Below are 17,094 nucleotides of genomic sequence, written 5' to 3' on the forward strand. Positions count from 1 at the left end.
CCCAGCAAATGGCAATACAGCAATGACTAAATAATCTGGTTTTTGCGGTGTTGACTGATGGATAAATATTGGCCAGAATGCCAGCCAATGCTCTTCTTCAAAGTAGTGCCATGGGACCTTTTATGTCCACCAGAGAGGGGAGATGGGGCCTTGGTTTAACATCTCATCTAAGGGACTTCACTTCAATGCTCCCTCAATATTGCACTGGTGTGTCAGCCTGGATTTTTGTGCTCAAGTCCTGGTGTGGGACTTGAACTCACAATCTTTTGACTCAGAGGTGACAGTGCAATTAATTGAGTCATGGCTGACAATGGATTGACTGCAATAATATAAATATAATAATATAATGTCAGTCACACGACATAAATCTCATAACTACATAACCTCAGTCACATTGCTACATATTATAAAAGATAGATAAACAGACAAATCTGTCTTGTGTTTATATAGCACTTTTTACAAGCTTAGGACATCCAAAAGCACTTCTCACTGCCAGTGAAGTTCTTGTGAGATATAGTCACTGTAATAGGTAGAAAAATACACACCATGTGATCCTACAAAAAAACAAAGTGATAAGTTGTCAGTAAATCTCTTTTAGTGATGTGGGCTGAGGGACAAAATTTGTCCATGACTGTAGGAGAACTACCGCCTTCTCTTTCAAATGACATTAAGGAATATTTTACATCCATCTGAATGGGCAAACAAGGCCTTTTCTTTTCTTAGCTGACTGTCAGCATCTCTTGATAGTTCAGAACTTGCTCCATACTGTATCGAAGTGTTAGAAAACATCAACCACATAAGCATAACCCAACCACTTCAGCCACAGAACATTTAAATAATGACGCCAATCAACTTACAGCAATATATTAATGCCAGTCACATAACTAGAGTATAAAAATGTCAGTCATATAAACACAATTATCATATTCTCAGCCACATAATTATTATGTGCATTATCATATGCATTATCAGTCATATTAATAAAACATAATAAGGTCAATCACATAACTACAGTATATCAGACACAACTACAACATTTCAGTCACATAACTACAAGATGATTGTCTGACAAGTTGAATATAGTCAGTCATTTAACACAATATAATCACTGTTAGGCACATAATCAAAATATAATGTGAGTCACATAACGGCACTGTGATAAAGCTAGACCCATAAGAGCAAAGTCTGTCACATAACTAAAATAAGCCAATTACAGAATCAACATAATGCCAGTCCCATAACTCTATTGTAATATCAGCTACATAGCTGCAAAACATATATGCCTGCAACTTGTAAGTACAATATAAATACGTCAGACATAATTACAATATAATAACGCCAGTCACAAAGCTACAGCAGAATAATATCAGCCACATAGTTAAAACAGAATAATGTCACATAACCATCATATATCAATGTCATAACAACAACCGTATCACTATGTTAATCAGGTAACTTCAGTACAATAAATACTGACTTATTTACATTATAATGATGTAAATCAATTTAATAGTGTCATTTACTATGATAAAATAATGTCAGCCACTTGACCTGAATATTGGATTGAGAGCTTCATTGATAACGATCAAAGCCCCCGTACAGCGTATTTAGAGTGCGGGCGTGTTTATGTTATATCTCTGCATATGGAAACATGGATGATAATGGTAATTAGCGATAGTCTACGAAGGACCACGGGCATCTCTCATCATTAGATAAAGACAATTGGTTACATAGGTTCAGGGCACCACTTCGCATCAAGCGTGGAGCAAGGGAAGGAGGTGAATGAACTACCTTAGAGTAATTTGAGTAATTAGAGTAATGGAGTAATTTCAGTCAGATACACACAGTATTTTCCCTATTATTGTATGGTCATTAGATAAATTCTATAGCACCGTTTCTGTCTGTCAATTCGATATAATTTCGTTTAATCAGTAAAATAGAATCCAACAAGAATTAAAGTTTTAAAGTGAATTGTGCAGAAAATGTAACAGTTTGAGTGTAATACGAGACAGTGATATTACAGGGGCTAAATTTCTGATATTGAATCTTCCGCTCGTAGTGGACCGGGCAGCGGTAATCTATGCTCTTTAGTGGAAAGGCACATGGCGAACATTGAGGTGTAATCTGAATGGCTGTCGCTGAGTTCACGTAGTTGATAAAGCTGGAGCTATTGATAAGCGAGTAAGTGAGTGGAAATGAGTGAATCAGTCAATGAAAATGAAAGCGAGTTGGCGAGTGAGCGGTGACTGAGTGAGACAGAGTCTGAATGAGCCAGTGTGTATTATATAATGAAACATACCGCTGAGGGGAAAATGAGTGAGATAGCAAGTCAATGAGTGAGGCAGTGAGCAAGTGAGTGATTGAGGGAGTGAGGCAGTGTATGAGAGAGTTAGTGATTGATATAAATTGTGAATTAGTGGGTGTAAAATAATAAATGAGCCAAATAGCTAATGATTAAATTCGTGATGTAAATATGAATGAGGGTGTGAGTGAGGGTGTGTGAGCGAGTGAGGGTGTGGGTGAGTGAGGGTGTGAGTGAGGGTGTGGGTGAGTGAGACTGTGAATACATGAGATTGAGTGAGCGAGGGTGCGAGTGAGTGAGACTGTGAATGAATGAAATTATGTGTGAGTAGATAAGTGAGGCTGTGAATAAGTGAGGCTGGGAATGATTGAGGGAAGCGCCGAGCTAGTGAGGCTAAGTGAGTGAGGCTATGAATGAGTGAGGCTACAAATGAATGAGAGAAATTCTGGGTGGGTGAGGCTGAGTGAGTGAGTGAAACTGGGTGAGTGAATGAGGTTGAGTGAGTGGGTGAGTGAAAATGTGAGTGGGTGAGGCTGCGAGTGAGACTGTAAGAATCTGAGTGAGGGAGGGAAGGGAGTCTGACAGTGTGAGGCAGAGTGAGTGAAACAGTGGTAAGTCGCTGAGTGAGGCTTTGTGTGAGGCTGAGTGAGTGAGGCTGAGTGTGTGACGCTGTGAGTGAGGCTGTGTGAGGCTGAGTGAGTGAGGCTGAGTGAGTGAGGCTGAGTGTGTGAGGCTGACTGAGTGAGTGAGGCTGAGTGAGTGAGGCTGTGTGTGAGGCTAAGCGTGTGAGGCTGAGTGAGTGAGGCTGAGTGTGTGAGGCTGACTGAGTGAGTGAGGCTGAGTGAGTGAGGCTGAGTGTGTGAGACTGTGAGTGTGTGATGCTGTGATTGAGGCTGTATGAGGCTGAGTGAGTGAGGCTGAGTATGTGAGGCTGAGTGAGTGAGGCTGTGTGTGAGGTTGAGTGAATGAGTAAAGCTGAGGGTGTGACGCTGTGAGTGAGGCTGAGTGAGTGAGGCTGAGGGTGTGACGCTGTGAGTGAGGCTGAGTGTGTGAGGCTGAGTGTGTGAGGCTGAGTGAGGCTGAGTGAGTGAGGCTGAGTGTGAGGCTGAGTAAGTGAGGCTGAGTATGTGAGGCTGAGTGAGTGAGTGAGGCTGAGGGTGTGACGCTGTGAGGCTGAGTGTGTGAGGCTGAGTGAGAGTGAGGCTGAGTGAGGCTGAGGGTGTGAGTGTGAGTGAGGCTGAGTGTGTGAGTGAGGCTGAGTGTGTGAGTGAGGCTGAGAGTGAGGCTGTGTGTGTGAGGGAGTGCACGAAGTCAGGGAACAAAAGCAAAATACCGCGGGTGGTGGAAAGGTTGGAAAAACAAAACTGCTGGGAATAGTCATCGGGCCTGGAAGTATCTGTGCTCAGAGAAACAGAATAAACGTTTGGATTAATGGCCTTTGGTCAGAGATTGGTGTAAAACGTTAACTCTTCCTCTGTCCACAGATGTTGCTGGAACTGCTGTTTCTGTGAAGTAAAGCGACTGGAGGGACATCCATTGAAGCTGGGGATTGCTCTCATTCCCACTCACACAGACAAGTACACACTGCGAAACACCGGGATGAAATGGCGATTGCATTGGAAATGACAACGCGTCCCTTTTAAGCGTTCACTCTGATAATTAAGAGTTCAGGGTGAAGGCGGGATTGTGCCCGCGTAACCTGGGGCTGGCGGCGAGAGAGAGCTGAGCCGCTACCCTGGGGCACAGGGAACACAGTTTCTGACTTGAGATGGATGGACTGCTCGCCGAGAATCTCAAGTGAGGATAGGAGCTTGCAAACTTCACAGGGACCTCCCGCCTGCTGTCAGAAAACTCAAACAAAGCCCGGTGCGCTTGTGCAGGGTAATGAGTGAACGTGAAGTACAGGCGATGTTATCGCAGCCAGTCTGGACCCTGTGAGGATCCCACACGTTCAGCAATCTGACCCGGGGATGACGACGGGGTGACAGCTGATGGGAGGTTGAATAATTCAGCCAGAGACCCGAGGAGAGCATCGCACAACAAGAGAGCCCTCCCCACCACCCACACCCACAACACAGAGGCAACATTATCCGTATGTTACGCAGTAGGAAGTAGGAACCTGTGCGTTGGGGATGGTGACGGGAGACTAGGGGAGCCAGGTTTGGGATCTGAATTCGCTCACTGAACTGAAAGCTTACCCCCTGGGCGCTTCCGTCTTCCCTCCGGGCTCTCGTGTAAAAGCGTCGGACCGCAAGCAAGGAGGTGCCGAACGGCTTCGGGTCACTCGCCCCTTCCGAAGCACAAGCCCGAACTAAGGAGAGAGTTGCCGGGACTCGCCCTCAAGTTTCTGCCGCGGGGAGCAGGATTCGGTCAGAGCAGAGAGCAGGTTGAATAAGAGACCGAGGTGGGAGGTGGGGGGTAAGGGGGTGGGGTGGGTGCAGAGTGGGGGGGGTGGGGAGTGGGGGGGTGGGGGGAGGTGGAAATCACCGATAAAGGCAGCCGCAGCCCCAAGACAAGGGAAAGAGGGGCAAGTCACAATTCGCACAACCTGAGTGTGAAGTTAACACAGCAATTTCACAAGAGATCTACCCCGGAAACCGAGCCCGAGGGCGAACACAGAGGTGCTGTGGAGAAGCGGCTACTGAAAGCCACAGCCCTCCGTCTCATTGTATTGAAGTGCACAGTGCTGGAAGAGCAACCATTTATCTAAACATTTAAAAATAAAACCTTAAGTGATATTTCTGACCATTGCATAGAGAAAAAAATCACTTCTTCTCAGATATTAAAAAAAAACATTTTAATTGAAAAAAAACTAACGAATGTTTTCGGGACTACAGAGAAAGTGTATTTATTATGTCAGTAACACTCCAGTACAATAGGCGAGATGAAGGAAAAGTCCAAAAATGCCGCGAAGACGAGAAGAGAAAAGGAAAATGGGGAATTTTACGAGCTGGCTAAATTACTGCCTCTACCCTCGGCCATCACCTCTCAGCTGGACAAAGCCTCAATCATTAGACTGACGACCAGCTATCTCAAGATGAGGGCTGTATTTCCTGAGGGTAAGCACTAGCTTACGAGCAGTTTACTTCCAAAGCGGGGTATTCTGTCTTGCTGGCTGTTCTATTATTCAACTCCTTTTACAGCGCCTTTTCCAGTTGAATCCAGGGTCCTTTCGTAAATATTAACTCCCTTTTTTAAGGTTAGCTGTTCTAAAAGTTCCATTTTCAGCGAAAGTTGCACCTTCATACAGAAGCTAGTTTGAATGTTAGCAAGGGGATTACACTTGAATTAATAATTTTAAAAGGCAAATTTATGAAACATGGGGCTCATTTCTACTTAGATGCTCAAGTTTGCCATTATACCAGGCCTTAAATGTAATACATTATGAACTATTCTCCACTTAAAACTCGCATTTATGTTTTCTGCACATTGTATAGTTCTGCCTAATTTTATTCTGATTATGTAACCCAACCGCACTTTCTAAATGTACATTGTGTACAGACGGTACGTGGATAATGCCATGTATAATTTTGTATAACGCTTTCTGCACCATTCTCGCTGGTTAATTTGACGGGCACAATGATATATTACTAATTATTGTGCTTAACTAATCGGGTCTAAAATAATTCCTCGTTCTGGCCCTCATGTATTTTTTTTTGCTTATGTGTGTGAACGCTACTGGCAGTTCAGGAACATTGAACTTTGAGCGATTTCCCAACTGTTGGGAAGAGCCGGGTGGGTGACTGTGAAGGTGTTGAAACAGAGAACGATGCAAAAGTTCCCAGGATATCTCCCTATCATTCAAGATCCCCGGTTACAACCTGAGCTTGTTTTGAGTTTTCACTGGTGTCATGGGCCGCCTAGTGAAGACTGGATTATTCCTGATAACTGGTTCATCACTGCTCTGTGTGTGTGTGTGTGTGTGAGTCCTTACGAAACAAAGACCATATTTTTGTCCGCTTAGATTTATAACTAAAGTATTTTCCAAAAAAAAATAGCATTTTCATTTGGTCTGGGAATAATCTAGATGCAACAACTTTAATATAAATAGTTGGTTAGGGTCTACACTTTAAAACATACGCAAACTAGGGGCTTACATGTATAATACAGACACATGAGAGAGAGGTGCAGACGAATTCGGAGCAGGATTAGACCTTTCGGCCTCCCGAGCCTGCTCTGCTGGAATTGCTTTGGTCGCTAAGTGTAGCGGCTTCAACGTATTTGTAAAAGAACGCACGTGATTCATAAACAGGTACTTTTTGAAAGCATTTATGATGGTGTAGCACAGAGAGAGGGCCGCACAACCCCCTCCGCCCCCTACAACAGATATTTGCTATAGGCCTACAGGCACCGCATACTCCTCATCAACTCCATCCAGGTGCAATTACAATAAGGAAACGGCCCTTAAACTGGGAATTTGCACTAACCAATAATGGAATAGTATTCTTTTCCGGAGGGGAAGGGAGCCGACCATTGTTTCAGCAAGTTTGTTAACACGTTTTTAATTAATTAGTTAGTAATATTCATTTTTTTTCCACCGGCATTTTCATAAAGAGGAGGCAATCCGTTGATTATTCAATATTGTGCAACATATGAATAGTAATTTTTTATCTAGAAGCCACGTCCGATCCTTTCGTAAAATATAACTATTATTCTATAGAGTATCAATTGGGTAAAACTGGTAATTAAACTACAATTTAGATGGGCATGTACAAGCATCGGGTCTATCTTTTATACAACAGTATGCCTTCCGTGCAATTAGAATTATACAATTAGAGTCGCCAAGTTATAATGTAGCAGCTTGACATATTTCAATGCGTAGGAACCAGAGGTCGGATACGGGTAATCTCAGATAGAATCAGGTGGTGATTTGTTATCGAGTCATTGTGTACATTGACAACGCAATAAAATCCTGTGCCCTAAAATTTTCATTAAATCCTGGTTAATGTTCGATGAATAACTAAATAAACTGACACATCCCGCTCTCTGATATATGTGGTCTGTGTTGCTGCAGTGTGAAATAAAGGCTTGCATATGACAGGATGCACTGGACCAAGCAATGGTAATAACCCAGCCGTCATTTCAGATATACAATAGAGATTGGGGGTACCTCCGCCACACTAGAACAGTTACAGAAGGAATCATTATTCTGACCCTATTTTGCAATTATCGTGTTCAAAAAAAAACACGCCTTTAAAGGTCGGGCAAAATATTATAGGCAACTCCAACATTGGGAAAAAAAATAACTAATTAACCTAAATAAAATATTACATGTTGCACAGTAGTTAAAAGTCGACATTGTTCTCAGAGATCCTTAAAATATGTATAAATCGGCATTTATTGAGCAATTGGGACTAAGACTCAACACTATGTGGAAATACCTGTTCTAGCCTAACATTAGAAAGCAGCACAATTATACATTTGGATGTGTTTTATAAAATGGTTTCACATAAGCCACACATTTTAAATATCCTATATTTTCCCCTGCTGAATTAGGATATAAAATGAATTTGCATTTGAGCTCCCTGAAATCTTCACTCGCCTTTCAAGAAGGGTGCAGACTAACTGCCCGGGGTAACTGTATGTGCAGCATCTAAACTGGTCGCGTTTACACGCACCGTTTCCCTATATCTAAGAGCAAGTAGGGATGGGCAACAAATGCTGGCCTAGCCAGCGACGCTCACATCCCGTGAAAGAATTTTTTTTTTTAAAAGGCATAATTCAGATCATCGTGGCGTTGACAGTAATGGTATTTACAAGTGCAGGTGTAATCTACTTATTAATCAATAGCTGTCATTTAGTTCTTAAAATGAATAAATCTTTAAATGTTATTAGGGTGCAATTGGTTTCCATAATATAGAAGGATTGAATAAAAAATGTATAAAGCTGATGGTTTTTGTTTGAATTTGTACACGGCCTTTAACAATACCCCTTTATGTGGGCGTAAACAATCTGCAATGGCCCTTGTGCTGTACCCCTTTAAATTTAGGGCGAGGTGTCAGCTGTGGCTCAGTTCATAGCACCCTCGCCTTTGAATCAGAGGGTTGTGGGTTCATGTCCCACTCCCGGAAACCAAGAACTGTGATTGTACTTGAAAGAGTTGCAATCTGTGACTGTTGATAACTCGAAAGAATTTTTTAAATTTAGGGCCTGGTAACTTTTTCCCTCAAAACCTGGAACAACCGTGCTGTTTATTTGTTATGAAGTGATAGCCTGGAGAATACCATGGTGGGTTCTGCAAAATGCAATAGGGACACACAGTATAGAGCAAAATGCAACGGTCCCAAGGTCTGAACACAAGGCAACAACATGCAGCATTTTCATCTCAGATCATTTGGTTATCTAGGAGAAAAAAAAATCATATTTCAGCCTTTTGCAGCACTCCCTTTATTGCACCGAACACCCCCCACCCTCACCCACCCCCACCCACCATTCCATTCCATAAAGTGCCCAAGATTTTTGTACGGATGTGTGTGGCGAAACTTGCGGGGGGATAATTATTAAATCAAAGGTGGTCAGGGGGCATCAGCTAGACTCCAGAGGTCAGAGCAGCGGTCTACTATTGATGCAGTCCTTTGTTAAGGCATTTCTCGCACTACATTCCCAGCAGACGGCCTGTTTAAATCGCTGAGATGGGAGTATTGCGCTCGGGGTGTTTGGACTGATCCAGAGATTGCCAAGCCCATTCATGACTCACCTTCGTTAAATCCACACACGAAAGCAACTATTTTACAAAGATGAGCAGCAGTTACGCCCATTTCAAATAGGCACTTATACCAGTTTGCAATCTAAAGAGGACAGAGAGATCTTACATCTGAAGGACAGAAACCGCCATAAATCGAGTTTGGTTTTATTTGAGATGAATGTGCCGCTGCATTTTGCAGAATGGCGCACTCTCCCAGCTATATTTTTGCTACGAAATAAGCACAATGCGAGGACTGTTTAATGCAGTGAGCGGCTATATTAACTATACATTTGTAGTGCTGCGCCACATTTTTTAAAAACCGTCATATATAAGCTGCACCCCATACCTCGGAAATAAAACAGAAAGCTGAGTGAATCAGATCCGTTTATTTCAAACTGTAAACCGCCCCATGACCCAGATGAATACGTAGGAATGTAAAAATAGAAATTGCAAGAAAAACGTTCTTCCAAAGGGTTTCATGTCAGTGGTATCTGTTAGCGGTAAAATGAAACATCTGCTCTGATCAAATCCTTCCCCATTTCCTTCTGTTCAAATAGCAACTGGAGTTTACGACAGGTCTAACCAGATTTATTTTGAAAGGATATTTACATTGCAATGTAGCATGAAAAGCAGATTTATTTCAAAACAGTTCAATGTCTTGAAGTCTTCACTTTGTCCGTTATAGCCCTAAAAGCAAACCGAGCACTTTTTGTCTTTGTCAATAAATGGCTTTGCTAGTGGTGTGCATCTGAAGTCAGCCACAATTTAATTTCTCGGGTGATACATCAGGGATCTCACACTCAGCTTCTGCCCTCCGCTACTTGCAGGTTGCTGGCTAGCGGCACATATAGCCCCGTACGTTCCTGCAAAACAAAATGCGGAGCCGTTGCCTTAAACGTGCCAGGGAGGTGGCGTGAAATAAACATGCCATGTAGACACACCCAAAGCTCCTTGATATCCCCAGTCTTACCGGAGTCGAGTGTGGGTTGTGTGAAGCGGTGTTTGTACTGTAATAAGATGGCAGCTGACAACCCCCACTCACCCCTAGCCCAGCGTTTATTTATGGATCGGTCACAACATAGATTCCTATATTGCCCGCAGGGAGGTAAATTATTACTGGTACATGCATAAGATAAGGCCTTATGAAGTGGGAAGGTCTCAGAAGAGGCTGTTATGTGGATACAGATGTGCCAATTATACTAAATATTTGATTGCGCTGTGTAATTTCACTCTTCCGGACTGATACACAGACCAGCTATTCTGTCACTTTCCACTCCCTGCAGAGGAACTTCGGGTGTCCCTCATCCCGTATTATTGGAGATTCAAAAGGTGACATTTGATTTTTGCTGCACTGCACCAAGTGAGAGCCGGCCAGGAGGACCTCTCTCGCTGCTTGAATTTGGCACCAAGTGCAGTATAACTGCAGTCCCCGTGTGTCGTGCCGACACAGTCATTTGGCTTTATAAAAGTAGATTTTTCTGGGGTGCATTTATACTGCAGCTTCGAGTGTCAGACAATGGATTCTGTTTAAGTTCATTCGCTTAATACCCTGTTTACATGTATTGCCTCTGCATGGCTGGAATCATAATTGTCCTGCCCAGAACTCCTCCCAACTATTAAAAACGTAAATATTAACTATTTAAATTAAGGTTTTAATTGTACCCAGGGGCCTGGACAAATCAGGTTTGACACTGCATTCGATTTACATTCAAATTTAGCATTAATGTAAAGTGCAATGCAAATGCACCCTTAATGCTATCAGGAAATCACCCTCCCCTGATGTCTTAACGTGTAGAAATTGCTGCAAGAAATGGAGTTGTGCCCATGTATGTAAGCCGTCTGACTGCAGCTACAGTGTGGATGCAATGAGCAAAGTGTCATCTGTTGGTACCCAGACCTCCACGGCGTTATATGTTGCTTAAAGTGTACCAAATAGCACAAACCATTTTAAACCTAAACTTAAAGCAGCCTCTGAGATTTGCAAATCAATAATATTATCTTTATTATACCAAGTGTCAGCTTTGGCTCAATGATGCTACTCCCGCCTCTGAGTTCGAAGGTTGAGGGTTCAAACCTGTCTCCAAGATTTGTTTTGTGCTGAAGCTTCGGTGTACAGTCGAAGCTGTCTTTCGGATAGGATGGAGAACGTGGCACTTCAGAGGGCAGTGAAAGATCCCATGGCCCTATTCGAAGAGCAGGGGAGTTTTTCTGGCTGTCATCTATTCCTCAACTAACATCACTAAAAAAATAGATTATCTGGCCATTACCTTGTGGCTGTTTGTGAGACCTTGCTGTGCAGTTACCCTACATTGCAATGGCCACTACTTTAAAATTACTTAGTTGACTGAGATTTGGCTTTGGGAAAACCTGGTATCCTGAAGACGACTATTTAAATACAAACTTGCTTTTTTTATATGAGGATATGTATTTACATAAGGGTGTGCATGCCCCAATGCACACATATGTGAAGACATAAACACAAGCGCAGGCACGCGTATGTATTGAAGTACAGACACACAGGCAATCAGACATGCTGCACATTCAGACATATTGCACATGGTAGACGTAGACACAGGAAGGCCTGCATACAATACATACATTCCCATGTACATGTGTGTGCGTGTGTGTGTGTGTAAATCATAAACTAAATTTTCTCCATCCTGTATAACTTAAAGTCGTGATACAAAAGGGCAATGTATTGAGACTGAAATACATATTGTTTAAGAATGATGAGCTGAAACGCATACAAGAGCAGTTAGAACACAATCAGAACTCAGGTCAATAGAGTTAGTTTTCATTGTTACTGCTGTTCTTTTCAGTTTTGTGATAAAGCAAGCCGGCGTCTATCAGTTTCTTGTAACTGCAACATTCAATGTGCATGGCATAAAAATGAACGTTAGACGGGTACCACATACATAAAGCAAATCATTGTAAATATTTATTCTTTCTACGGCACAGGGACACTGTAGCTAATCAGGGAATACACATTCTACACCTAGAAACGATGAGTACTGTATGAATAACAAAAAGCTACTGCGGATGCTGGAAATCCAAAACAAAAACAAAAACAGAATTACCTGGAAAAACTCAGCAGGTCTGGCAGCATCGGTGGAGAAGAAAAGAGTTGATGTTTCGAGTCCTAGGGTCATTGGACTCGAAACATCAACTCTTTTCTTCTCCACCGATGCTGCCAGACCTGCTGAGTTTTTCCAGGTAATTCTGTTTTTGTTTTTGTACTGTATGAAACCTAGTTAGGCGAGTGATAAATCTGCTCTCCGCAGATGCTGTCAGACCTGCTGAGGTTTTCCAGGTATTTTTGTTTTTGTTGTGATAAATCTGCTAACTGTTTTAAGATGCTTTTGTAATTAATTATGGGAAATGGCTACAATGCGAATTGGAGGGATCGCGATGTTTATATTGATATGAATAAGTGTATAAAAATCTACGCGCGACTACACTCTGGCTCTATGCATTAAGACATCAATCAATGCAGTCCTTGGACACTTGAGGTAACTATGCTTTCGGGAAACTTTCCGCAATAGGGGTACCACGGTTGCTTCTTTTAAAAAGAGTAATTATTTTACTTGTTTTTCCCTTTGGTTTGGTAGGTTTTTTGTTTCCAGACTTCAAGGAGTCAGTAGAAAGGATGCCTTCTAGTTAATGGTGAAAGGGCGCTGGCCGAAAGCATATTCAGTATTAGGATGAAGCTGCACCGATTTTGTAATGGGAAAATGTAAAGGGACAGTCCTCCAGAAAAATATTTATTATGAAGAAAGCTTTTATGAGCTTTGCATAGCAACAGTTTCACACTGGAGACTGGTCTACAGGTGTGAATTGGAGTGATTATTACATTATTCAACCAGCGTCTGATATTGTAATCCCACTTGTGTTAAAGGGTTTTTTTAAAGTTTCGTGAACGTTGAATAATGCAGTGGTTATACGTTTCTTATAATAGTTTGTCCCCAAATGCGTATTTAATCGCATCCTGCCCAATCTACCTGCGGTGACCGTAACATGTGAATATGTTTACACGTTTTAAACCAATCCCCGAGGTAATATTCAGAAAAAAACTGCTTTAAAAGAGTTATTTTAACCTTGTTTAATGTGATAGAAACGATAACTGTACATAGGCAACGGTATGATACCGAAAGGGTTAAGTGCACAGAACTGTTAAAAGCTATAGACACACACAGTGCATGCTAGAAACCTGAAATTAAAGGAGCTGCTGGAAATGCACACCAGGCTATTCGGCGTCTGAAAGAGTGATGACCCGGTTGGCTGGTCTATTTTGGACTTACCATTCCCATTTCTAACTTTCATGATGGCTTCGTGATCCCAAGTAGCTTTCGGCGTGTTTATGCTTGATGCTCCATGGGTGTGAAAGGAGGTGTGCAGAGCTCTGTGAGGTTTGTCACGTTGTAAGACTTAATTGGAATGTTCCGGATGTGTCCTGCTCTGAATCCCATGTGTTTAGCTTTATTCGGCAGTAATGAATGGCATTGCACAGTGAAAGCCTGGTGCTGTAAGTGGGCTTGATACGAGAGTCCGTTTTTAAATATGCCTCGATCAAACAAAATGATAAATCTGGGTTTAAGAGTTAGCAAACGGAGATTAAAACAAGGACAGTCACAATTATTTTGCAACAAGGAAAATGTTTGCACAGGGAAGCAGTGGGATTAAGGTTCTGAGTGGCTATGAGTGAGTTATATCAGTAACAACATCACCACGCCATTGTTTAAATGGAAACTCCACATTATAGGGAAAACGTTAATTCGGTGCCGATTAACATTTAACAATGAAGAGGGAACCGGAGATTCCGAATGAAGATTTTAAGTGAGTTGTGCAACACTAGAAATACAGGCGGAAAATGTTTTAAAAAAAAAACACTCAACAGGTCAGGCAGCACCTGAGGAGAGAGAAGCCGGGCTAGCATTGCAGGCCGATAGTTTATCTGTCCACAGATGGCGCTTGGTGTGCTATTTCCAGTACTTTATTTCAGTTTTCAAGCATCCGCGTTTGTACTAGAAATAGTATGTAGTTACTTTTTGAAACGTGAGTGATTGAATTAACAATACAACACTCTCTCTATGTGTGTGTGTGTGTGTTTGAATGTTCGTGTGTACGATTTTTAAACGCATTAAGATTAGACTGAAACTATGAGTGCACCAGTCTCTACAAACCCAGGCCCAAAGATTTAGCTTTCACAGTTCCTTGAGTCGTCTGACGCTTAAGGATCAAGTGTCCTTGAAATTCCGTTGTGCACGGGGAGCACCTTCCTGTTCACACCCGGGAATGGGAGGGTGCGAGAAGATGGGGAAGGGGGAAGGTTGTGCGGGGGGGGAGGGGGGGGGAGACGGCAGTCGTGACACCAACACTACATAAAGAAATCTCCCTCCGCTCCATTCAACCATTAGATCGACTGTGTCAATGTTTAACGAACTCTCGGAGGCAGCCCAGAAGGGATACAGCCCAGAATACATAAACCCGCTGGAAAGACTTCCGGTCACCTATCAGGGTTAAAGCTGCAGTGGCTGCTCCCTCGCCGATCGCTGCCTTCCCCCGCACGCCCTAACACATCAATTCAAATGCAGGCGACTCTCGACTACAGCGTTTAAATTCCGGGAAAGCCTGGAAAGAAAATGAAAGGCCAAGTGGCGCATTCCCTGATGCACCTCCCTGATTTCGATGGACACTTTCCACAGTACGTGTCACATGTGATCTTGAAGATGTTTTCAGAGAAAACACAAGGAAATGTCGACTCTTTTACTGTCGGTGTTTCCTGGAATTATATTGTCATAGCCAATGAGTGCTGGTTATAGGGCGATGGAGATAAGTGACAGGTTTAATAAAGCTGGGGGAGCGAAGAGTCACAAGCCCCGTGCACCACACGCCTTCGGGGAGAAGCTCCCAGCAAAGCAGATATTGAATATTGAAGCTAACTTGGAAAATAGAGAGACTCAGCTTTGCCTTTTGACCTTTCGAAAGTGAAAAAAGAGGAAGTAAGGGTACAGGCAGAAAACACAACAGCCCATTCATGAATGGCTCACAGCGCGGCGGCGACTGAACGCTCCGGTTACCTACGACATCTTCAGAGGTTATGTCACAAGCTGGTGCAATGTCTTGTGTTTGCACAAGATAAGTGGCAAGTTGAGAGAAACAATTGTACCTACTCGTTGTACACACACACACACACACACACATAGACTGAGTATCCTATGCGGTCATTTATTCTTTTACAGCCCATCAATACATCAGCGATAGTCTTTTACATATTCACACATGCTGTCTGAAAGGTCCAGGCCTGTTTGAAATATCGGTTCAGTTTATTTGTACTGCGCTTAGTTCTGCCCCATCCTATTATTTGCAATAATGTCAGGAGGTGCAATGAATGCTGAAAATGGCCAGATTAGATATTGGACTTCATTACTGACTGAAGGACAAAGGGATTTGGTACCAATTCGAACATGTCAAGATAATGACAGAAAACAAGGCATCTGGAGTCAGTGAGGGAGCGGGGGGTGGGGGTATGATTAACAGAGGCCTGGTGTAAAAGGACCTCAGACATATTTTTCTAGATTTTTTTTCTAACAATCCGTTCATAATAATTCGTGTGTTTAATTCAGAAAGAGTATCTGGATAGGTTTCTGTTAATCCACCAGTCACGATCAAAATGCCTAACCACGAGAGATTTACTATTTTAGCGCAGGTTGCCTTCCTCACTGTTGCACTCTAATGGAGCTTAAGCCAATTTAAAAGAAGCTTTCTCCAGGCAGTATGTGTCTCCCTCAGATTTTCCACTCAAATTGTGTCGAATATGTTTACCGATTTAACGCCCCAGCCCGCAACCCATTTAAATCAAAAGAGGAACTCCAAGCTCGATAGAGGCACTGCCCGTTATCCAATACAGCCCACTGTTTGTGTTGGGAGACAAGAAATTGTTTTAAGGACCTTTTCAAGTCCAAAAAAAAAGCCCGAATCAGATCATTGGTTGAGTGGCCCAAACTTAACGTGTTTTTCATTATCTCCCCGAAAAGCAAATATTAAGAAATGTTGAAACTTCTTTTGGAGAGAAATTTGTACTGAAATTTAAGATTGAGAACCCAAACGCCGTATGTGAAGGTGACTCAAACTGAAGCATAAAATCGGGCATCATTTATAAGTTTAAAACAGTGAGGCCGCTTTAAAATGAGACAGGCCCTTCCAGTAAGGAAGCATTATTTTAGCTGAACTAGCAGGGATTTAGGTGCAAGACGGTGTTACTGCATTTAAAACAAAAAAAACTGAAAATGCTTACACCTGTCAAGGTCCCTTTTATATATCGACTTGCCCCTTAAACCTTCAGTACTCCGATGACTGAAGTAATGGGACGCAGTATTTTGCACAGCCCGTTAGGAACTCGATTTTCTTATTGTGCCAATGCCAATTCATTGGGAGGTGCCTGGTAAGAATATCACTCCAGCCTTGCAAAGCACCTACCGTGGAGCCTCCAGCTCCCAGTGTCGAGTTTCACTTTTAATGAGCCTGAGTTCAAATAATATTTGCTCAAGGATGAGAATACTCAAAATATATCGCTACAAAGCATTGATTCTATTGGGTCCAAGTATGGAATTTTAGAAAAAAGGAAGCCATTCAGTACATGACTCCTATGCGGGTTAGCGGGAAAAGTGATCCACTTAGTTCCATTCCCAAGTCCTTTTCCCAAACCTTATTAATTTCTTTTACCATTTGTTCACTTCCCGTTTAAAAACTGTTATGGATTCTGCTTCAACCATTGTTGCTTAGGGAGCATTGCATTTCTGACAACTTTCTCCATTGGGAACTGACTTCTTTGCATTTTCAGTGATTTTGAAGTTATATCCTTTAGTTATCAACCAATAGAAAGGGATTTCCCTTTATTTAACAACCGCTTATAGTGTTTGATTACCTAATGAAAAGTGTCCCTTCTTTAGGCTTTCCTCAGAAATAAAGTTTCTCATTGCTGGCACTGCTTTAGCGAATCTCTTCTGAACACTCATCATTGCTTTTAATGTAACCATAAAACCATAGGAAAGTTACAGCATATAAAGAGGCCATTCAGCCCATCGTGCCTGCGCTGGTCATACTTCCA

The 17,094-nt window shown here is 42.4% G+C and overlaps 1 protein-coding gene across 1 annotated transcript in view; it reads left to right on the top strand.

Moving 5' to 3' along the window:
- The first annotated feature begins 4,784 nt into the window (after positions 1–4,784).
- The window catches only part of LOC144691792 (single-minded homolog 2-like), a 95,653-nt gene continuing 83,343 nt past the window's right edge, over positions 4,785–17,094 (top strand). Inside the window, exon 1 of the mRNA XM_078560279.1 lies at positions 4,785–5,361. Coding sequence (XP_078416405.1) covers positions 5,187–5,361 — 175 coding nt within the window. The 5' untranslated portion in view covers positions 4,785–5,186. The remainder of the gene's footprint in view (positions 5,362–17,094) is intronic.

This window comes from Cetorhinus maximus, chromosome 16 (genome assembly GCF_964194155.1).
Source record: "Cetorhinus maximus chromosome 16, sCetMax3.hap1.1, whole genome shotgun sequence".
Taxonomy (NCBI): Eukaryota; Metazoa; Chordata; class Chondrichthyes; order Lamniformes; family Cetorhinidae; genus Cetorhinus; species Cetorhinus maximus.